At 42.2% G+C, this 24,610-nt stretch overlaps 1 protein-coding gene across 1 annotated transcript in view; it reads left to right on the top strand.

Annotated features, from left to right (window-relative positions):
- The first annotated feature begins 7,324 nt into the window (after positions 1-7,324).
- Positions 7,325-24,610, top strand: part of fam20cb (FAM20C golgi associated secretory pathway kinase b) — a 56,596-nt gene continuing 39,310 nt past the window's right edge. The window contains exons 1-3 of the mRNA XM_006800933.3: positions 7,325-8,622; positions 8,810-8,985; positions 13,473-13,551. Of these exons, the coding sequence (XP_006800996.1) occupies positions 8,111-8,622; positions 8,810-8,985; positions 13,473-13,551 (767 nt within the window). The 5' untranslated portion in view covers positions 7,325-8,110. The remainder of the gene's footprint in view (positions 8,623-8,809; positions 8,986-13,472; positions 13,552-24,610) is intronic.

The following is a 24,610-nucleotide window of genomic DNA, read 5'->3' as shown; positions in this document are numbered from 1 at the left end:
CTGAAGTCACCCAAACCAAACAAGACATACACCTGGTAAGTATAGTGCTGACTGTGTGACTCCTAAACATACTTAAAAATAACCCCAAAGGTAGAGCAAGCAAGGAGAGTCAGTACCAAAGCGTGATAGCAGAGGGTAGTAGACTGGGTCAGGAGATCTCTTTTCAATAACATCTTATTATAGCCACAGACAGTCTGGGCTTTTAAGATGTTTTAAGTGATGCCCCCAGAGTAGAGGTGTCACCATTTACCAGTCTTAAAGGGGAAAGAAGCATCCTCCCTTTACTACTTTCCAGATTTTTTAGCCCACTAGGGACTTCTTTTATTTCTTCTTCCTCTCATTTTTGACTCATCCCTTAGGGGTCAGATAAGTAAATGAGCTGCAGGCTCATTGATTATTCGCACTGAGCAGTTTGTGCAGGTAGAAATCAAAGACTTTAAACTTTCATGGGTTCTAAGCTTTTATACAAACACGACAGTGATGGCGTGTTCGGGATGTTGGTTGGTATCTCACTGTAAGATCATGTATGTGATTCCTATAAATGTTTGTGGTGATATTTGACTGTGACATTTGGCATGGTATGGATGTTCAGAATTAACGATGGCAGCTTTGGTGAGCCTTTCACTGTTTTCATTGTGTCTAAATTTCAGTCTAAATTTCAGTTAGGTTTCAGTAATGTGAAATAAATTATTAAAGTTTGCGCACATAAGAACCTGGAGCTCTTAATTAGCAAATACTAAGATGCTAACATCTAAACAATGTCCATTGTTAGCTTCACAGACCTGCTGCCATGGCTCTAGTCTAATTTCCAGTGCAAAAAAGAGAAATTTTAAAGCAAAGCTATCAGAAAAATACAGTGAGCAAAGCGTTAGTTAAATTGAGCTCAGCCGATCCACATCAGCTGACAGGCTGATTCATTCACATTCACTGTGGTTCTGCAAGGTGCTTTGCAACCCACCCCAGCTCCTCCCTTCATGCTGTCTCATGTCTGTTGTTATTTATGCCTGCCCTGTCCTGTGATGGGTTATTATAGGTCCTCTTCTAGGAAATAACATTATTTGTGTGTGTGTGTGTGTGTGTGTGTGTGTGTGTGAGGAATTGTTAAAAACACTAAGGGAAAGCTCAACTTTTATTAGTTGCTTTTTTTTGCCACTACAACTGCAGTTACATAAACACATAAAAAAAAATGTATTTAGGCAAGACAGCGTACAAAACAACTTCACATTGGGCAATAATAAGTTTCACTGCAGTCTGTGAACACACACACCAACAGGACGTTGGCTGCAGCTCACTGAACATGCTGTCACTATCTCTAGATTGAAGATTCAAAAAGACTTTAGTGCCGTTGTACTGCAGTGCAGAGACAACAAAATTAGGCATCCCGTGGTTCTCCGTTTAAAAAAAAGAAAAGCAGACAAAATAAAAAGAGACATAAGTTAAATGGAAAAAAAAAAGGAGAGATTTAAAAGTAGCAATAAAAATTTGAACAGTAGTAAACTATAAATACATAAATACACGGGGGGTGGTCACTGATTCGGGAGCCTAACAGCTTGGTGGGTGGGTGGGGGGGGGGGAAGCTGCTCAGCATGCTTGTGGTGTGTGAGTGCAAAGTCCTGTAACATCTGCCAGAGGGGATCAGTTCAAAGCGGGTGGTGAGTGGGGATGAGTGGGGTCTCCAGTAATCTTAGAGTCCCCTTCTCTGACATCTAGACAAGTAGATTTCCTCAACTGTAGGCAGCTGTGCGCCACACTGCAAATCCCTGTGGTCCTGCTTAGTGCAGCTGCCGTATACCAGTGCAGTGATGTCCTGAGTCGGCACGCTCTCCGCTGTGCATTGGAAGAAATTAAGGAGGAGATCTTATGAAAGTTTGATTCAAGTAAAGGTTTTGTTGTTAGCTGTGTGCACTCCAGTGGTGTTCGCTACCAGCAATGTAAAGCTAGAGACTCAGATCGGTTCTTTTCTTCTGCCACTGCGAGCCACTTGTTCCTTCTGGTATTGAGGGCATAACAATGCCCTCTGCAAAAAATGTTTATGGTGTTTGTTGCATGGATGGCTTGGCAGTCACAGGTAAAGCTCTCATACAAGAGCGGGCCAGCGTGCAGGGTGATCTGCAGCGTCTTTGGAAAAAAAATCTCCATCAGTTGATTAAGCTGGAGATGGCTGGGGTCAGCAGTAAAGTCTGTCAGCCCTCGAGGGTCACTTAATGTCTTCACATCTGACTGTCATTGAAGCATGACCGAACACCTCTAAACGAGGAGCTCAAACCCAGTGCTGGACTTCCTTGTGTCCCCGGCGAGACGCATGACACACAAACACAGCCCTTCATTTATTAGTTTAATTTATGGTGCTTTTTGTATATGGAACAGGAGGACAACAGGTAGCTTTAGCTGTCAGGTCAGTGACTGTGATAGTGCTAAATATGAGAAAAAACCCAGCCCACTTTAGTTTACCATCTTGTCATAATTATTCATGGAGGAATACACTGCATATTTTGTAAATACGCTAATGCTTGTGTAGAGGTACTGATCTGTAAAGGGCTGCCAAGATGTGCTTTTTTTAAAGCCCCCAGGCATCATCTTGAGGAACAATGAATTCTCTATGAATATTACATTTCTTACAAATGAGATGCCAATTATTTTTTTTTATCAACAACTTCCATCCCTCTGTAACTAAGAACAAAGTGATGATCACAAAGAGGACACACATATCTCACATACACCCTTAATATGCAATCAAGCAAAATGTCAAGCTTGCTTTGTGCTGACACCCACAAGTGATAATTGTGTAAACAAAAAGCTCATCATTCATTCAAATATTATAGCGAAATAGATGAAAAGGGATAACAAAAGAATACAACCCGCACCGAGTACACAAGTGTATTGAAAGTGAAAGGAGAGCGCTGCGTTGGGTGTGAGCCATTCAGAAGCTATCTGATTATTTTAAACATTTCCCCAGCTCTCTTGGGATTTTTTTCTAACCTAAGATATTATTGTAGTAGTTTAGTGTTTTAGTGTTTGTGTTTACATGTCAGACTCCCAAGCTGGGCAACTGTTAATGGAAGATGAGGAGGGGGAGGGGGGGGGGGGGGGCTGAGAGGAGGGGAAGAAGACGAGGAGGAGGGTTGAGGAGCGAAGATGTCGTGAGGCTTATTGGGGCCAACAGAGGGCATTGTTATCTATAATATCCATTCACATGTGCCGTATCAGATGCAGCGAGTGCGGCGCTTCTCAGAGATGGAAATTAGTCTTGTTCCCCACTCAGCCCTGGTCACACCAAGGGCGCATCAGACAAATGAATTTATGCAGACAATACATATGCAACGCTGATGATACAGAGGGTCGTGCGAATGGCTGAAAGAGTGGTGGGATTTGAGAGATACGCCTGTCAGTTTGTGATTCAACCTGATCTCATTTCTGTCCACAAAAAACTAAAAAACTGTCAGCATTTCATTTCCGTGCAGCTTCAGGGTGAATTTCACGTTTTGGCTGCTCCTGGCATGAGAAAATCACACAATGACTACAACTAAACTAAAGCCAACAATAACAAATGATAACAAATCTTGCATACTGCATGTTGATATTTTAACATTTTTTGTACAATTTTTGTACATTAACATATTACAATAGACATCTCAAAGCGCTTTATGTTATAAGGTAAAGACCCTACAATAATACAGAGAAAACGACTTCATATGAGCGGGCACTGGGAAAGGCAAAAGTGTGGGAAGGAAAAACCCCCTTTTACAAGAAGAGACCCTGAGGGAGAGGCAGCCCTGCTGTGAGCAACTTAGAATTGAGTGTAGTAAGAAAGGACAAAGACAGGCTGTGGAAGAGAACCAGAGGTTAATAATAACTAATGATTCAATTTAAAGTGGTGTATAAACACATAGAGAGTGAAGAAAAAATATACAGTGATTCATGGGATACTTCCAGCAGCCTAGGCCTTTTGCAGCCTAACTAAGGGAGGATTCAGGGTCACGTGATCCATCCCTAATTATATGCTTTGTCAAAAAGGGAAGTTTTAAGCCTAATATTTAAAGTAGAGAGGGTGTCTGTCTCCCGAATCCAAACTGGGAACTGATTTTACAGAAGAGGGGCCTGAAAGCTGAAGGCCCTGCTTCCCATTCTACTTCTAAATACCCTTGGTACCAAAAGTAAGCCCACTGTCTGAGATGGGTACTATGATGGCCTGATTATTTAAGACCTTGTATATGAGGAGAAGGATTTTAAATTTAATTCTGGATTTAACAGGTATAGAAAGCTAGAAAAATAATAATTATTAATTTAAAAAAAAGTTCCCAGCCTATAATGGCTCCATTCATTTGATACACCCTTTTCTGTAAGAGTGTGAGACATAATCCAGCATGGCGCGTGGATCATATCTTCTTTTCAAAAGTGTTTTAAAATACTTTCGTTTAATCTAGTGTACCGTGAACAAAATCTTTCTAGAAGAAAGTCTTGCACCTGGCAGACATCCTGGCAACGCCTGTGGGCAGTTATTTCAGGTTATCAAGGCCAAATCTGTACTTAAATGAATGGAAAGAAACACATATTTTATATTGGCAGACATAACACCATCTTATACCACTTAAAACTACTTAAAAAGTGTGCCAAACGCATAAGCGCTACTGCAAATGTGCAAATTTGCTCAATCTAGATCAAAATGCCGTGCTTATTTCTGTTAAAGTCACAGGCCATGGTAAAAAAAAACCCAAAATACACTTGCCTTGATGATGAATAGATAAATGAAACCTCATAAACATGCAGGTGTTAGCACAACAACACGACATGCTCATAATTTTCCTCAGGTGGCAGCTGATTGGCTGTTGTTTTGCTATTCAGCATTCTTTAAGCGTCTCTGTTATTTACAATGCAATAAAACCTAACAACAAAGATAAAAGGCTTGTTTTGATATAGATCTTTGTTTTATTTTATTTATTAATTTTTTTCTTTACATGAAATCGATAAAACGGTAGAGCTGCTAAGAAAATGAAAACATCATTTCGACTTGAATCCCCTCTCCCCTGAATTGATTTGGCAGACTTTGTACAGTAGCGGAGCTCACTCTTCACTGCGATAGTCCAGATAGGAGCGCGGCTCACGCTATCTCAGTATCTTCTGAGTGATCTCGCTGAGAGACACTGTGAAGTGTAGAGGACATAAATCTTATATATTTACGACCTTTGCTGTAGTCAGCTATCTGTTAGGATACCCAGCCCCTCTACTTCTCCTGATCTTGTCTGTGCAAGGTCTAGGTGCTTTTGATAGTGTTCCCACATGGCATGTGATAGTGGATGGTGTTTCTCAATCAGTCTGTTGCATCATAGGTTGTGACCGAAAGCTCACCAGTCAAAAACAAGTTTTGTGGTTGTTTTTCAGACATGGCGTTCCAGACAAAGGCTGAAATTTGACACTGGAAATCTCAAACTTAGGTGTCTTTGTCTGGCTATTGTTATGTTGTTAATTTTTTTCTTGTTCTTGAGTTTCACTTCGTTTGTGTTTAAGCTCGCGTTTCTGCTCAATAATAGAGTGAGGCCAATAATTGGGTGTTGCAAATTGTCATCTCACAACAGTCCACTTCTATTACCACAGCCGAAGTGTTAATGTCCTGTGACAGCACAAAAATAAGTAAAGAAAAATGTGTTGACACATCACCCCCACCCCCCCACCCCTTACACACCAACACAAAATGAAAAAGTGGGAGAATCAACCATTCCTTTGGATTCCAATTGAAGGGCTCAGCCATGATTGCGCATGACAGGCCTCGCGAAGAACCACTGACCCATCGACTACCGTGATCCATGTCTGACTGACATCGATACACATTCATCTCTGCTTGTTTCACCTCAGGCTAGTGGGCCACAGGCTGCAGTGGCTGGCACGAGATCTGGGCGGACAACAAGCATCACTTTGTCTTCGGCGCTGACGCCGTGACTGATATCAAACACCACAGAGGCCAATCTGATGGACCTTTTTGGTTTGTTGTGAATCAGCCACTGTTAAAGGGGCCCCCAAAATGTCACTGGTCATTGTATCTTATGTTCGTTAACCCTCCATTACTCACTAAAATAGGGGTAAGTCCGCCTTAGGGTCCTCCAGGGGAATTACAGCAATCTTATATGTGACTCAATAGACAATGCTGCAGGGATAGGTGGACAAATCCATTGTTAGTGTCTTTCATCCTCCTTCCTCCTCAGTGTATCTCCAGCACACACACACACACACACACACACAAACTCACACACACACACACACAAAAAAAACACACATCAGATTAGCAGAGATCTCTACACTGTTGTTTTAATTTTGCCTCTATAGCAGCTTCATTAACATTCACAACTAATGCTTTGTTCCACTGGGTAAATTCCCGTACAGAGCCTTTCTTAAGTCATCTCCACTTTCATTTCTTATGAATCAGTGTTAGTGCAGCAGCCACTGCCATCAACCTCCCCCCCTCCCTCTGTCTTCTGGGCCCTTTTTAATTATAAACCAATCTAGAGAGGTAATCACAGACAGCATGATTAGTTACTCATAAACATATGCATATATGACATATAGTAGTTTATTGCTTCTTTGAACCTATTTACAGCCACTGGGAAGGGTGTGGGGGACCTTAATGCCACTCCAATTAGCCGTAAGGATGAAACATTACCCAGCTGACCAAATAGTTTGGCCGAGAGAAGAAGAATCTCTCATTTCAGTATTTAGTAAATGGGCTTTTTGTGGTATGCTATATAGGTCTGAGGTGAGGGCAGCAGGAAAGCAAGGAGCCTGTTCATTTTTTCTTTGCTGCCAAAGTCATTTCTTTGCCTTCAGAATGCAGCGCTGAAAGGTGCTTTGTGGTTTTCATTTCATGCAGCCTTTAAACATTATTGAAGATGCGATTGCTGCTGAGTGGCAGCAGTGGAGGATGGAACTGGATCCTCAGACTGATGAGCGGTCTAATAGGCCTGTCTAATGTATCATCGATGGATTGAGTGCCGTCTCGGAGGAGACTTTTCAGAGGGATTCCAGCAGATGAATTTCAGATTTAAAGATAAATAAATAAATAAAATAACATACTTTGCTGCTGCGTGTGAGCCAGCCTGGATATTGGCCAGGAGAAAGACGCCCTCTTCTTGCGCAGCCGGGATGTGCAATGAGGATTTATTCCAAGAGGAATACAGACAAGCAGTTATATGCTTCACATGGTCTCACTGTCCTCCCCCCTTCTCTCGCTCTCCCTCCCTCCCTCACCCTCTCTCTCTCCCTCCTCAGCCAATCTGTGCACTCTGACGCTGCGCAAAGGCAGGATCTAGCTTCGGCTTCATCATCATATTTAACACACCCACCCAGATTCACACATTCTACAAGAGGTGCGTTCTCTTGTCCCGCTGTACTCCTAAAGGTTGCCCGGTCCCGGGAGGGAGGGAGATTTCGGTCTCCTGTTACCTTACTCCTTTGGCTCGCCTCTGGTGGTTTGTCGGCTCTCGATGTGGCAGAATTACGCATCCCGGATCGCTTATATGTGAATTGGAGCAAACACGTCGACTACTTCCCGGGGACTTTCCCCCAGAAACGACACTTAAATGTGAAGAGCTGCACTTCTCGTGTGTCTGTTCCGGGCTGACGTCCCGGCTAACCCAGGCCACTCTTCCTTGCGCAGGCTGGTCGGTGAGATCGATGCGCGCTCTCGGGCACCGACGTTTAACGGATCGTTTTCTCTTCTTGTCCCGGCTGCTTCACTCGTCTTGTAGCCTGCATTCCCTCTGATAATTTTACTGGCTGACAAGGAAAGGAGACCGGGGCCAGTGCGAAGAGGATGAGGCTTGAGCAAATCGGCCGTTGGTCTGAAGCGACTCGACCTGTTTTACCTGGACTCTTGCGGATGGTTTGGCGCTTCGGGGATCTCGCCTAAAACCCACAAGCAGGACTCTGATGTTGAAAATACAAAGGCTGAACACTGAATCCTTTACTCAAGACGGCAAGCGAAGATGGGTCCTACGTGTTTAATGTGTATTTCATTAGATTGGCGTCCAGTCTGATAAACATCATCAGCGATGTAGTCAGCCTGTTCATCTGCGTGCTGATCATTTGCAGTAAGTACTCACATCTACTCAAAAGGGAGACCATGAAGATGATTCTCCTGCGCAAATTCCGGGTTTTGATCCTCATGGTGTTCCTAATTGCATGCTCCATGCACATCATGATAGACTTGTTACCAAAGCTGGAGAGGCACGGCAGCACCGGCTGCTCCTGCTCGCACACGCCGAGCGAGGAGCCAAAGAGCTGGGGCAAGCAGGGTTGGCCTAACAAGCACAGTCTGCGGATCCTCCAGGACTTCAGCAACGAGCCCAGCTCAAATGTTTCCCTGCACTCCCTGGAGAGGGTCCCGGTTGCAGGAGATAAATCCCAAGCTTTCAGGAGACTTGACCATCACGGACAACGTGGTGACAGGAAGAGGCAGTTCATACAAGACGCCGGGGTTGACAAGAACGTGCCGGCTAAAGGTTCAAGGCTGTCAGCTCTGTATGACCATCCTTTATATAAAACGTCGTTGCCGCCTTTGACAGACGAGGACACGCTGTTCAACGTCAACACGGACATTAGATTTGACCCCAAAGCAGCAGAGGATCAGGCATGGTAAAGTGTTTAAAGCCAAACTTTAATGCAACAAAACCTACAAATAAATATTTCATAATTTCTTTGAACATTACAGTAAAGTTCAGTCATGTGCAATAATAAAGTAATAATATTACCAGTAACAGGAATACTAATAATAACAATCTCTACCTCTCTGTTCTCTCCTTGTCCCTCTTCTTCTCTCCAGGGCTGGGGAGAGCAACATAGACGAGTTCAGCCCCACTGGGGAACTGACAGCCGATTCCTACCCCAACTGGCTCCGCTTCCACATTGGGATTAATCGATACGAGCTGTACTCCAGACACAACCCGGTCATCGATGCTCTTCTGAAGGACCTGGCTACCCAGAGGATCACCAGCGTGGGTGAGTCATATAAATCAGCACAGGGGGGCAGCTTGATCGAAACAAAAACCAGCAGGTGGGCTTCAGTGAACAGATGGAGGGTCAAAATTACATTTGGTCTGAAGACACCATGTTGACACCGCAGAAAACGTTTCTCACTTATTTTGGGCTGACATACGTCACTGCAGCGTGTGTGGATTAAATCTGTGCATTTTGCAGCAGAAGGTGAAAGAGCTCAGCCACCTTTCCGGTGTCATTTGGTGAACCGCTAAAACGAGATTATAGAGAGTGCGGTGTCTTACTTCAGAACAGGCTGATAGGCCAGTGTCTGCTGATGGACACAGATACCGATTGTTGTGCTCATGGTTTAAAACCTGTGCAATCCAATAAAGATATCTCTTGTGATGACTGGGTCAGCTCACCCAATCATCACAAACATGTCTCATTTTTAATTACAGTTTACACAGTTCTCCTCTTTCCTGGCATTTTAAAATAATGACCTGTTATTAAATGGCTTAACTAGTGTGGCCAATGCCGATAAGCAAACACGACAGATGCCGATATTGCTGGTGAGAAAATTCTAAGTACAGTTTTTAAGTCCTTCATTTCTGAATGTTAAGCTAGCACAAAAATTGATATGTTAAGAAACAAGAAAACTCTTTTGCTTTCAGGTTAAGAAGGCCAACATCGACCGATGCTGATGTCTTTCCACAAACATTTATAGAGCTTTAACCTAAATAACCTCTATTTCAGCAAGAGCACACATTTTCTAAATTTTTATTTAAGTGTATGCGTGATGATCCTCTGGACTTCTATTATACATGTTTAAGTTTTGGAAATCCAAAACCATGATCACAGTGGATAGAAAATAATCTTACAGGAGCAGATAAAGCTTCAAGGCTGCTTGTTGGGATAAAAACGAAGCCTAGTTGTGACTGAAGTGCCTTTTATTCATCATCACTTTTCAGTCGCTGCATGCTGAGCCTGTTGAACTGACAGCTCTGTAATGCTCAGCTCTGATTCCCTCTACACTACTGGGTGGAGTTATTATGTGAACAACTGTTTAACGCCACCTGAAGCGGAAAAAGGGACGACTGTATCTAAAATTATTTCATCGGCGAGGCCCAAAGTACAGCAAGCCGCACAAATCAAATTTCCTCTGCACGCTCGCGTAAGCAGCCCGAGTTGGGCCGGCGGTTGTGAGGAGGGGCTGCTAACTGACTGCGAAGCGTGCTCCTCGATCTCAAAGTTGTACACACAAGCGTGCGTGAAGATGGAAGCGAGCTGCGGGCGCTGAATCCGATCAGCTCGCACGCTCCCGCCTCACAAGGCTGAAGGTATAATATAACACCCCGGTCTCTTCTCATGTATTTCCACAAAAGCGTCGCAGTGGAATACATCAAGCCCGAGAGAACACCTGGTCTCGATGCAAATCACACAGCTACACTGCCGTTTGAATCAAATCAAACTCAGACTTTTTATTTGATTGGCAGGTGGGCCATAAACCTAGCAAGCGGCAGAGAACCCCTAAATACTTGAAGAAAGTGTCAGCAGATACCTGATAGAGGTGATAATGTGTTGGGTCATCTGCCTATACTGAATCTAATTCTTTCTTTTTACCGTCTTTCTCTGTTTTTTTTGTTGTTGTTGTTCCTTCTTGGCTCAGTCTAGCTTCCTCATTCCAAGAGTGCTTGTTTACCTAAGGTCTCCTATCATTGGCTCGCTGTAAAAAGGTAGATTCCCAGATTTCAGGTTTTTCTGCCAGTGACTAAAATCTAAGTGGTCTGCAGCAAAGATTAAAAAATTGTTGGGAATGCTGTATACTTATGAAACTAGTCTTCATGCAGCATAACTAGCAGAGGAATATCCTTCTTTTCTGTTGTACTAGTCAAGACGCTCTCTAATTTTCTCAGATTTTTCTTCCTCTTGCTTTCTGTCTGTCGGCCTGGGTGGATAGCGGAAGCAGTTCTCAGCATCTCTTGCCAGCTGAATACATGGTGGCTCAGTAATTACAGAGTCTTAGCACAGGCCTCAGGCAGGCTACCAATAGAAGCCAACAGTAGTCATCTATTATCTCAAATTCGGCATAGGAGATCTTGGATGTATTATATGAAGACAGAGCATGGAAAAGAAGACGATATCGAAGCTGATAGGATGAACCTGTAAGCTCACAGCCCGAGCAGAGACACAGGTAAACGCTTTGCAACACGGCAGGCTCGGTGAATACGGTTTGCTCGCTGAGAGTGGAAGCTGAAACATTATTTTCATGGCCCCTTGCATGCATGAGTTCCTAGCGACTACAGTCAGGGGTATCCATTATTTGAGATATCCCAAATGTCTGCACAAGCACACACACAGCTTTGCACAGCAGCAGGTGGGGGGGCAGATGGACACTGATCTTTCTGCCTCTATTTTTCTGTAAACAGTCTGCTTGTCGTCATGATTCATGTATGTAAACATAAATGAACACATTGATAGAGGAGGTCGTTCTCTGGCAACGCGCCACCGAAAAACAGCCTCCAGTCGATCAGTGTGTAGGAAATAACGGGCACTCTGTCATCTCTGCTCCCTTTTTTTTTTTTTGGTGAATTTTAGTTCGGTTTTCTGTCTGTCATTCTGGCACCAGCGAGTCCCATGAGGGCCTTTAGACTGCATTATCGTGTTCAAAAAGGGAGAGAACATGAAATATGGAAGGATGAATAAAAAAACACAAAGACACACACACAGAAACAGCAACAGAGGGACAGACCCCCAGGAGAATACTGGGAGGGAGTAAACAGCAGAGGAGCAACGAGCGCTGGATGCGCACTGGGTGTCCTTCACCCTCTCGCTATCCTTTGCCATCAAACAAACACTGTGACATCAGCTCTCGGTCTTTTTGGAGTTCAAACACACAAACATAACTGGCTTAGAAAAGACACATTGCCACCACTCGTGTATGAGCTTACATATGCAGCGGGGCTCTTCACTTAAATAGCAGAGGAGATTGATGTTTCTGCTGTGCTGTGAGATGTCGCTCAAGTGTAAATCAAATCATTCCCATTTAAAACAAGATCATGTCTAATCCATCTACAGGTTTGCTAAATGTAAGCAGAACATACTTCAAATTTATGATGTATGAGAACAAAGGGCGCAAAGTCTGTTGCTGTTAAGGAATTGCATTAATACACATGTATGGTTAGTGTTACTATGTGTGAAATGACTAAATAAAGTTAGGTGACAAGTGTTTTTAAATGCAAGTTTACTATATGCATTTAAAAAGATGACATTTGGTTCTATAGCATAAAGAGAGACATGCTGGTAAAGTGGATAACACTGTTGTATCGCAGCAAGAAAGTTCCTGGTTTGAACCCCGGCTGGGGTCTTTGTTTGCATGTTCTCTTTTTTGTTTGCGTGGCTTTCCTTTGGTAATTCAAAGGCATGTATGTTAGGTTCATTTGTGAGGTATATGTGCTTCAAGTGTATAAAATGCTGTATGAAGGTGTGTTTAAAATGAAAACTTGTAGTTTAAAGTCCTTTGAGAGGTGAGCCCTCATTACTAGCTTTGTTGATGTGTAAATAGCTTAGTCTTAATATTTAGACAAGAGAGTGATATTGAGTTTTTCCCCCTACAATGGTAAATTCTCTCTTTAAAACATAAGGCAGTGTAAAAAGAGACATTAAAACAGTTTCCTATAATGAGCAGACTAATCTTTGACTGTGCTGCTTTAGGGAGAAAGTTTTTCAGTAAACTTTGAAAACAGTGAGCACAGACTTGATTTAAATTTTCTTAGAGCCAGAGTTCAAAACAAGTACAGTATAGTCAAATGCAAATTAGCTATGCTGCAAACTTGGAATGGGTAAAAGTTGAACACTGGCTATGATTTATTCTATTTATGTATTTATTCATTGTGATATGCAAGCTTACTGAATTAGCTGAGCTAAAAACTATACCTAGCTTAAGTTTAAATTTTGCAGGTTAGCTAGCAAAAGTAGCTAACACCACTAGCTAGTATCTAGCTAGTCAAGCGAGATATTAGCTAGTCAGTATAGATAGATACTTTACTGAGGTTAATTTTTATGTTACAGCAGCAGAGTAGATCATTCAAAATAGTGTAGTCTACAATAAATAAACAATATAGTTATAGTGAAAGCGTCACAGGTATTTAATGAGATCTTTATACTGTGAGATACCTGAAAAAAAATATTCATACACAACAATGATTATTAAAAACCAAAATAAAAAGTGAAGTTAAATTAAAAAAAGAGTAAAAAGTAAGAGTGAGATTGTGCGAGAGAGTAGTGCAAACAACATTAATAAATAATATGTGGGCTATAAATCTTAGAAAGAAACTTAGAAACAGTAGCAAGAAGGTATGAAACAGAAATTTAATGGGAGAAATTTTTGATTTAACTAAAACCAATATACAGTGGGTCAGGGCAGGAGATCTACAGTATTACGACTCATTTCTTCAACATACCCAACGTAGTTGAAGTTAATAGCGGTCTTGTCTGTTTGACTCCAACAGCAATGAAATCTGGAGGCACTCAGCTGAAGCTCATCATGACCTTCCAGAACTACGGACAGGCACTATTCAAACCCATGAAGTAAGTTTTTTTTTCCCATTTTGAGATGTGCGTTGCTGCTAAACTTACATTTCTCCTGCTCGACCACACATGAAGCATCGTTGACCCTGCTCTCTTTTTTCAGAAAAAACAAACAAACAAAAAAACGACCTTCTTCATATGGTATTAAAGCTCGAGTGCCATTTCAGCATAAAACACGAACTGTGCAGCTTTCTGCCTTGGCTCACTTCCTTTTTTCCCGCATCTCACCACCTACCCATTCTCCTCACAACATCAATCTCATTTCCTCATTCTCCTTTCTGGCAATATCAAATTGCTTTCATTTCAGCACAACCTTGATATTAGATTGAAGGCCGACATCATTCTGCTGTGTCAGAGCCAAATGTTGAATAGGCATTTCACCTCTCGCAGCTTTGGGATGACACATCACATTCTTCAGTGGCCATGTTGGAGGCCTTCGGCTCTCAGCCTGAGACATTTTGTTACTGATTCCATCTGATTAGTTTTACGTGTCCAGATATTATCACACCATCTACTCGAGCTAAATGCCCCTATCTTGTTCTCAGCATGTGATCCACATGTAAGCAGACACCGTTGATCCAGCTTATCATAATCCAGTAGAAATGTATTGTTGCTGATATTTGCCTGTCTAGACTATTTCATCTTAATAGATTGTTGGTGATTGTTGGCAAGATCGAGGTAGGGATCAGGATCATGGCTGTAGGGGTGGCAATGTTGGTTGGTTCACCTTTTGGCCAAACTTTGGTCCAGAGCAAAGGTTAAACAAGGCATTTGTAAATACTAAGACTACTACTAACATCCATGGCTCCCAGATGACGAATCCACACTAAACTACACCAGCAGGTCAATTTTTTTGTACTAACTACTAACTAAATTACCACAGAACCTACTGCCATGATTCGTGTAAGAGAAAGCGTGATGGATATTTTGGATGTTTGCATGACATCTTCTTTTTTTCTTGGACTAAAGTGCACATTACCTTCTCCATGAAGCGGGCACAGACACTCCCCTCTCTTTGATGATGAGCTTTAATTACTTTGATAACCTTCTTTCTTCATTAGGTCAGAACTTTTTTTCAATTTGTTCCAAGACTAATACCAGTAGCAAGTTTAAGGGTGGTGATGAAGTTATAAGCTGCCACTTTTCCGTCTTCACTGGTTCTTGAGAGCAAGGCCTTCGGTCTTGAAGCAGTACTTTCCATAGATTTATTCCTTAGGTTCTTTTGTAGAAAAAGTCAGCTAACATGCTAAAAATGACGTCATAACCTCCAAACTGTAAGCTGAATACCTACCCAACAGGTTATATGTGAAGATATTTATATTTCTATCCTAAAACTGAAGGCGACGTGCTTTCATGCCCATGTGAAGTGGTGCCACAATTCCTGTGAGCCTTATGGTTCAGCCACAAAGCCTCTGTTCTTTGCCTCATTTCTGTTTTTAATCTTATTCCACTTGTGAATCAGTGAACTACAGTAACCTGTATTTACCTGTGCAGACAATTTTAAATCCCTTTAACCTGTAAATGTCTACCCAGTGGTTCCCGGCTGCCCCCTTTGACCCACATACTGTGAAATATTTTATTAATTCACTTTTCCTTTGTCTGCACCATCATATTTAGAAGAGAATGCATCTTGTGAAGAGTGCTCCTAATTCCACCTCAATTGATGGATTTAAATGTCACCCGTCCTTTGCTGTTGTGATTGTGATTTAATTGTGGGTTAATGGTTCTCTACGCGGGCTGTTTTTCTGGCCCCTGCATGTCAGTTTGGAGAGCGGGGTTAAGCCCGCGGATGATAGGTAGGAGGGAGGGAGGAAAAGCTATTCAGAGACTGTTGTAATTACTGTTTCGGTCGCACCCCACAAAGTCAGGCCAGACGCAACAAGCCTGAAATCATCCTTGACAGGCGGGGGAAAAGCAGAGATAAGAATGAGGAGAGAGGAGGCAAAGGATGAGAGAGAGTCTAGGGAGGTGAGGTGGGGCGGATTGGGGAAGACAGGGGGTAGGAAGGAGAGACAGATGAAGAGACGTGGGGAGAGAGCGTTGTCAATACATGCACGGAGTCCAAATCCACAGATTATCTCGGTGCACTGCCTCGAATTTGAACCCAGGCGCAAAATGTGAAATGACATTTTCCGAGAAAAGCACGGGCCGATGGTGTTGGATGTAAATCTGCTGCTTGACACTCGTGGCTGTCGGAGCCGCTGTGATGTTTGATAATCCTGAAGAACGGCAGGAGCAAAGGGGAGCTATTTCATTTCCTCCAACTTGAATGCACTTGTCCTTAACAAAATAGGGCAACCCATGCAGACATGTACGTGTGTGTGTGTGTGTGTGCTCATTTGGGCTGCAATCAAGTTCTTGACAGATTTGCACAGTCATTCCAGCTATGTACATCATTTTCCTCGCAGAGATCACACATGACACACACAGACACTCATAAAAAACCCCACACACACATCCACTTAACACCCAACATCATCCCGTCGTTCCCAAATCTGCTGGTGTGTTTCCACACGGTGCATCAAAGAGACAGAGGCTGAGAGATCAAAGACTTCTCTGGCTGTGCGCTTCTGCTCGACTCCTCTCAGCTCTAATGCAAATATGTGCCAGGCAATCAGGCAGCGAAAGGCAGGCAGGCAGGCATGCATGCAGTGTATGGGTAACGATCGACCCTCCAACCATCCATATCTGTGTAAAACTGCACTCTCGCTCCTCCTCTCTATATGGTTATCAGCTCTTCTGTCTCTTTCTCACTTTTAGTATTCTCCATCATTCTCCTCCTCTGTGCATGCAACACTGACTGCCGTGTGTTTTTCTCTCTTTACTGAACAGCAGAAATGCAGAAATCCATTAACAGGCCTTCTGTATCGATCCTTTAGGCATTCTTTCCCCTGTTTTTCCCCTCAGTTAGAGTCAATATCAGATGCCACGGTCAGTATTTCTTTATGCATTTGGAGAAGCAAAGTACGCCTCAGTGTGTACTTGAATGTGGCAGATATTTATTTAGCTTCTTGCTGTACTGGGTCACCACAAAGTGGCCTACAGTATCTGTCTGTACTGATGCAATAGGGATGAATCAGACCATTAAATCTGTTGTCTGTGGTCCAGCTTTCCAGACATGAAATAAACCCAGTCTTAACTAGTCTAATCTAACTCCAGGGTTATTTTGCAATAGTTGTTAAGTCTGTGCTCTCTTGGAGGATCGAAGAGGCTTCACGGGATGGGGCAAAAATCCCAGCTGATGCCCAGCCCTGTGTTGCTTAAGCAGACAGATGAAAACATCTTTGTGCAATGTCTGTAACAACAACTGCAATGTAACCTGAGCACCATTCAGCTGGATGAGCAAGCTCAATTATCATCTTTGTCATCCTCTGCTTTCGTTATGTCTGTGGTCTGGACTGAAAGAACATTGATTTACAGCAATTTCACAATTTCTGCCTTTAGTGCGGCAAAAAAAGAAAGAAAAAAAAACTTTTCAAGTTGGACGAGGAGCCAAAAGCTGGTCCTGTGGTCCTGAGAATCTTTCTAGAGTCTACAGTGTTGCCTATGTAAGTGATTACATTGTAGGCAATTGCCTACATTTATGCTTGTCCTGGTGCTTTATGTGTTAATTAGTGTGTGGTTATGTCCTGTTGTTTTACATGCGATGGAAGCTGATAGGAAAAAATAACATGCTAGGACTTTATTCCCTCCCTTTTGTTGTGGTAATGTTTTGGGGTGCACATATAATTATGACTCAAGTTTTTCTGCTTTTTTGGACATTCTCCATTCCAATATTCTTAACATCTCATTTCAGGAAATTTGCGAGTCCTTATATTGAACCTATGATTATTATTTCTCATCCCGAGGTGTAATTGTTTTTCTCTCACTGATAAATTAAAAAACTGCAGCAAAAAAAGTAGCTGGAAATGTACAGGAGGAATCGAGGGTGCTGAACAGGCTAATCGCAGTCCTCAAACCGACGTGTAGTTACAGTTCCCAGGAGGAGCACGTAACATTATGTCGTATGTTATGTCGTAGGGTTCCTGTAAAGTGGTTTTTAAAATCAGAATTTTTAAAACCAAGAATAAACACCTCACAGGTAGAACAAAGCAAAATGAGACATAGTCACACTGGTTTTGTATTATATGCAAAACCATTTCAACAAACAGCAGCAAAAGCAAACAAGCCTTAAAAAGATGCATTTGAGCACAAACAGATGCTAAATGACAGCAAAGAAACACAAAATGATCAAAATGATGATGGAGGTACCTGCAAATAGATGAAAACTGACCTCAAACACACAAAATTCAAACCTCCAAAGAGGTACAAAGACAGACTTTTGGTGTGTCTTTTGCACTTGTAAGTTGGAGGTTTGTGGAGATTTAGCCAAGTTGTCTAACAGTTAACATCAACCAGTAACCAGTGAGCTGTTTTTTCTTTTAATTATTATTAGTATTATTTATGTTTTACAGCCGTGCTGGCCTTGAACAAAACAGTGGACTGCATTTCTGTGGCACTGTGGTAGAGTCATCCACAAAAGCTTCTGCATATGTGATGATAACCTCTCCACCAGGACTGGTTGAGTCATTTTGCCCTCTCGTTGTATATATGAAATGACATTTTTTAACCAAAGTGTGGCACACAGGTACATTTTAGGCCCCCGAAGGTTCTAAATCTGTATTAGAAATCATCACGTTGCCAAGCAACTACATAGCAACAGGATAAAATGATTTGCTTTTAGCATTCATGCACCTATAAAAACATTATATTGTTTTCAATTCAACAGCACGAACGAGCCAAACAATGCTAGTATGTTAAGTGTAGCTGACCTGTTTGAGTAGGATTACGTGATATTTAAAGGATCTAGAATCTTGAAAAATAGTCTAAATGGCAAAACGAGCTGCTTTGAGCTAATAATAATGAATGGTACTACTACAGTAAACTTTGATATCGTCCATTTTTACCATCCAACCATCCATCCATGCTCAAACCTAGCTCAGCTCACCTTTGCGTGAATCGTAGGATACTTTAATATCAGAAAAGCCTCCCATCCACACGTTTGATCAAAACACTGCAAAAATGACTTTTGCTATTTACCATTACCATGTATACAAATCACATTTTCAGCTTCTGCAGCAGTATTACGTCAAAGACAAGCTCAGATAGGCCCTTGGGGCTCACCAACAGGTAGCAGAAAACTGTGATTTCTTTTTCTTAACTTCATGTTCAACCCGGGTTTGTATGAATCCAAAAACCACTCGGGGTGCCTGTGTTCCCTGATAATTTAACACTTTTTTTCTGTCTTTGATGGACTGGCAGCTGTGAAGTCCTGCTATGTAATATCTCACATTAGTCCCAAAGGATCACTAATCGCAGCTGTTCTGGTCAGAAACTGCAAAAAAAGACTGCACTTGACTGAACTGGCAGTCCATGGTGGCAAAAAAATAAAAAATTGCCCCTTTAAAAGGTAACAGTCTCACTGGGAGTAACACTCCAGCAATGACACATTTTGTACCTTCAAAAGCTTACGTTCAAGTTCAAATAACAGTAATACATATAATGCCTTTTCCTGTCACAAATGTCCATGTACCTGTTAGTGGAAGTAAAAAAAGAGGTATGCAGGTTATACTCTATGGACTGGGCGACCTTTGGTACAAGTACTCGTGTGTTCAGCTGTTGCTGGGCTTGATTGTACTTTGAACCTGAGGCACTAGGTAACGAAAGCAAGCACTTCTGTTCTATTTATCTTCATCTCTTCTTGTGTTTCCCCCTATCTTTTGTCTTTCTGTCACCATGACTTTGTGCTAGTGTCAACGGCAGAGACGTGACTGTAATATTTACACTGAAATTAGTCTCAGAGCACACAAAGCCCATTAGATGATGAGTGCAGATGATCGACGAAGGGATGCGGGGGAAGGACTGATGATTGATATAATGATGGTCTTCCGTTCCTTCTTGCTTCCACTTAATTGTATCGCTTGTCAATCAGCCCGGCTGTTGGCTCAGTCGCACGCAAATCAATTCCAGTGTTCCTCGAAGAGATATCCGCTCTTTCCGCTGCTCCTCCTCATCGAGAGATCTATATCTGTCTCGAGTCGGGGTCCGTGAGTAATTTTTGATTGACACGCCGGGGACACAAGAGACCGATGCCACACGTCACCTCGTTTGTGTCGATAACATATTGACCGCAGCGCAAAAATAACAGCACGCAGGAAACGTCTGTGTAAAATGTGAAATATTAGTGAGAAACTGCCTGTGTGTACGGAGAGGGTGTGTCATCAAGATGTGTAAGCTGTGGGTGGTGAAAGAATAAAATTGAAGGAGCTTTGTTTAATAATGGCATGTGTCCTTATTATCCTTGTCCTGCAAGCTGCCCAGATTTGTCCTTGAAAGAGGCAAATGACCAAAGACTGAAAAAAAGGAGCAGGACAGTTCAGCGATTGTTCCAGCATGTATTCAAACTGTGACAGCGCCAAGCAAACACAACGCCTCCGTGGACCAAGCTCTGTATTTGTCCCTCAATTTTTGTTATATATATTTTGACTTATAGTCGGGATTTTGGTTGTTTGTGCATGCGCTCTTGTTTACTGTATGATATTGTATTCACAAGGTCTTCTGTGCCTGTGCTTTGACTTTGAGTCAGGAAATAAAGGGATGAAGCGCCTGAGGACAAGTCATTCAGAGCGCGGATGATGAGTGCAGCTCTGTTTGGAAACAGAGGAAATTCATAGCAGCACAGAAGCAACACCAGGGCTGAAAGTTCCACGTTAACCCCCAAACTGCTGGAAAACGTGTCTGGAAATGGCGCAATGCAATATTTTGGCGCCTGCAGTTAACCGTGCATAAGATATTTGCACAGTAGCGCAAAAGAAATGCATGCAGCATATATAGCAATTAAACCCTGTAACATACAGAGTGCTGCAGTGAAACTGTGAGTGTACAGAATTTCCACATAATAGACACTTTTAATTTAAGTTGAATCTGTTTGTATACATCTAAAAATAACGCTCGAGAGCACAAATGACCAATAATGGGAATATCACGGGAGAAGTGATCAGCACTTGCATATCTCTGCTGCTCTATGATCACAGGCAGCTTCCACTATAACACATTCAAGCTTCAAGCATATTCAGAATACAAGCTTTACTGTAAATGCATCGCGGCTCGCGTGCCTTCCTGAATATTAGCAGAATATTATAAATGCTTGTAAAAGCAATGACCGCCCTTATGAAATATCTGAGGCCTATTCATTTTGTGCGTTACCGCTGGTTCTGTTTGATTGTTAAATAATTAATCTAAAATTATAACCACAGTGCGATGTGTGATTTAGCAGCACTCACTGCCTTTCGCTGCTCTCTCTCTCTCTGGCTAATATTTTGACTGTTTCCCCAGTGCTATAATTGTTTCACCAGGGTATTATTGTGCAGCCTTTGCCGAAGCTGAAATTAAAGTGTGTACGAGTGCTCAATTTAAAAGAGGTGCTCGCGCCAGCAAAGCAGGGACAACGCACACACTAGTCTTTCTGCATGTGCTGTAGATGAAATTTGCAGTAGCTGAGTGCACGCTGCAGCGGAATGATTCATACGATCAAATGAAACCCTTAGGCTTAGTAATCTGACCCCCTTTCTGTCTTCCCCACTGAGACCGTGACACACTGTGGGCCGCTTGTGCGCCAGGATCACGCAGCTGCACTGTGTTCTCCACTAAATGTGTTAGTCTGACTGCTACATGTAGCGATATGGGAATAATCTGACTAAAACTAATTTGGTGTAATTCACCCTGATGCCGTGGAGTCTTACAAATATAATCTCACTCTTCAACAGTGTTGCCAGGGATGCCAGGTTATAACTCACCTGCAGTTGTCCTCAGGTGAATAAGGGGAAGGGAGAAGATTGGGTGCATTAGTACAGCGCCGATCACAAAACAGATGTAGTCTGAGACGAGGCAGTCGACAGGACGCCCTGAAAAAAAATGTTTGAACTTTTGATTTTTTTTGTTGCTAGAGTGAAGCGTGGCTGAAATGATCGATATTGGACAAGCTAGTGCCGCGGGGCAGTGATGCACACTGTGCTGTTCAGCTGCGGCCTGGTTCCAGTAAATCACTGCTTTTTATTTTATTTTTATAACCCCTGAAACACTAAGAATGTACACAGTTTCCCTTCCTTTATATAAGCATATAAGCAAAGCAATAGCTTACATTAAGAGCTTTTTATTCAACATTATTGGCTCATTGAGGCTACAAAATTAACTCCACGGGAAAAATCATCCCCTTCAGCTTTCATTCTTATTGATGAATAACCCTCCAAAATCTGTACACCGGTCCCACTTCCCCAGTTTATTTCAGTCAGCAGAAAGTATACCAGCAGTTTGATCACAGATACATTGGAATACTTATTAAGTCATCTAAAATATTTCCAGTTAACTGACTTAGTTTTCAGTCACTTCTTTTTTCATTTTAATTACACAAAGCCAGTGCAGCAGGCACAAGCAATCTAACTATACCTTCTCAAATTACATACCGCAATTACCGCTAATTAAATGCAATCATATTTCATTTTGTCTGGAATTCTTGATAAATATCAGCTTAGCAGATTGAAATGTACTTTTTTTTTTACAATGAGCAGAGCAGCAGTCTTCATATTCCTGTCATTCATACTGTCCTACCACAGTATGAATGATTAACTCAGCAACTCACCCTCACAACCCTTCTGATAAACATTAACTGTTTGAGCGCCAACCCTAACCCTAACCTTACCCCTAACCCCCGGGAAGAATAAGAACAGGAACAACTTTAACCTTCACCAAATCTAAGGTTATGTTTACCACTTACGATGACATTAATGGTAAATTAAACACAACCTGAGCAGCTGAACGAATGAAATGCAGTCATATGAAAAAGAAAATTTTCACATCACTGCATAGAGTGCTGTGAAAAACTTCCTTTTCATATGACTAAGTACAGCCTATGAGCCAGTAACTTGTAAAAGCACCTTCAGCAGCACTAACATGAAGTAATCATTTTCTGTGTGACTTTAGAAGTCTTGTACGTCTTTGAGGGGGAATTTTGGCCCGCTCTTCTCTGCAGCATTGCTTTAATTTTTTTGAGCTATGCCCCGATCCTTTTCTTTTCCATCGATTCTGTTGTAGATTGGCAGCTGTGCTTGGGTTCATTGTGCTGGCCGGGCTTAAGCCGTCATACAGGGCTTCACATTTCTAGAATACTTTGGAGTTCATGGTTGACGTAAAAACTGCAAAGCATCCAGGTACTGTGGCTGCTAAACAAGCCCAAATCATCATCCCTCCACCACCGTGCTTCACATCTTGTTGAGACGTCCAATCCTGGAAAAACTGTGGCATTGTGGTAACACACACAGCTGAGTCCTTCAGACCAGCAACCACCAACATCCACTGCTTTTACAGATGTGGTCACTTGCTGATCAATTATTAAGTTGCATTTGATTAACAGCACCTGGCTGCCACTTACCCACTTCCTAGAGGCGGTAAGAGGCTGTAAAAGAACTCATTATCATAGCATTCATAACATTTTAGCTAATCTCTGTAATTTGCTACTGCAAACCTAGAACTTCCACTCTATATATACCACATATATTAATACTAATGGAAAAATACAGACTACAGAAGACGCACATAGTAGATATAAGTAATCCCATACCTTTAAGTAGAGAGTAATCAGTAATCACCTTAAATATTTTGGTTTTATCAACCCAAAAAGAAAAAAAATAACAGTGATAAAAAGAAGTTTAGAAAAAAAATAATGCCACTAAATCTATTTAATTACTCAGTTTATCTGCTGTGAAATTCCCTATAATTAAAATTAAAGGATAAACTCTCTCTCCTCTGAAATAATCTCTTAATTTGGGCCAATGTCATAGACAGCATAGAGCCTACACTATAGCCAACCCTGCTATGAGTACTCAGCAGCAGAAGCTTACGCAACTAATCTATGGTCTAGCGGGGATGCAGGAAGCTGCACATGAGCAAGTGTCCCACTGTAATAATCTACTAATGTACTGCTGGCATTCTGCCACCTACAGTAATCAGGCGTCATGATTTATGTAGAATGTAGGTATTAGTAAGCCTCCACTAACATTTTCTATTGACATGTCTGTTAGACGCTGGCATTCACTCCTTTTATGTAATTTACAGTTAATTTTCAGCAATCCCAGCATCAGCATCCATTCTTCTCCCATCTTCCACACTATGCATTGCTGTCGCTGCAATTGAAATCTCACTGTGTGTGTCTGTGTATGTGTGTGTCACAGTTTTACTGCCACCTCTGATGACTTTGGACATGAAGGCGTCCCAGCTGTCACAGTACTCATACTGTCGGTGCCTAGGAGACAAGAAGGAGAAAAGTGTGCTCCTATTTCTTTGTCTTTTTGTGCTGATCTGTCTGTGTCTGTGTGTGTGTGTGCTTGTGTGTGTTTTTACTCATGCCCCTGTGCATACAGCATGGCTCTTCTGCGATACTGTTCCACGTAGCGCTTGCCCAGGCCTTCCAGGAGCAGGAATGTCTTGACGATATTATCAGTCAACTGCCCCCTTCAGGTAAATGTTATCAGCCTTAATGTTGTGCTGAAGAAACGATAACACAGTGTTGCAGCCAGCAGAGATGACAAGCCAGCATCCAATCTGCATATCAAAGCCTCGGCTAAATTCCTCTGCCATCTGTGTGCTTTTGTGTGTATGCGTGTTCGAGCAGTCGCCAGAGCTGCACATGCTCACGCACAGACAAGCATTTTAAATACGTGCTGCGCTGCCATTTTTCTTCGGTCTCAAAAGCAAGTTTATTTCGACTCTGTCACAATTGCGGTTCATCACTGATAAACTCATTGTTTTTGGGGAAAGAAGAAAAAAGCAGTTAATTACTCGGGCATAAACTCCTCAGAAAACCTGATCCCGCTCTGTATTTCTATGGGAATGCAGGCTTTGATACCATCTGTCATCTTGTCTCTTTGCTTTGAAGGGACTGTCACTCAGAGGCAGGCTTTACTCTGTCTCTGTCTGGATACAGTACACCTCAGCAGCTGACGTGACAATGGCAGCAGGCATTGAT

The sequence above is a fragment of the Neolamprologus brichardi genome, chromosome 8, assembly GCF_056152115.1.
Source record: "Neolamprologus brichardi isolate AB-2024 chromosome 8, ASM5615211v1, whole genome shotgun sequence".
Lineage (NCBI taxonomy): Eukaryota > Metazoa > Chordata > Actinopteri > Cichliformes > Cichlidae > Neolamprologus > Neolamprologus brichardi.
This window is presented reverse-complemented; position numbering and strand designations above follow the sequence as displayed.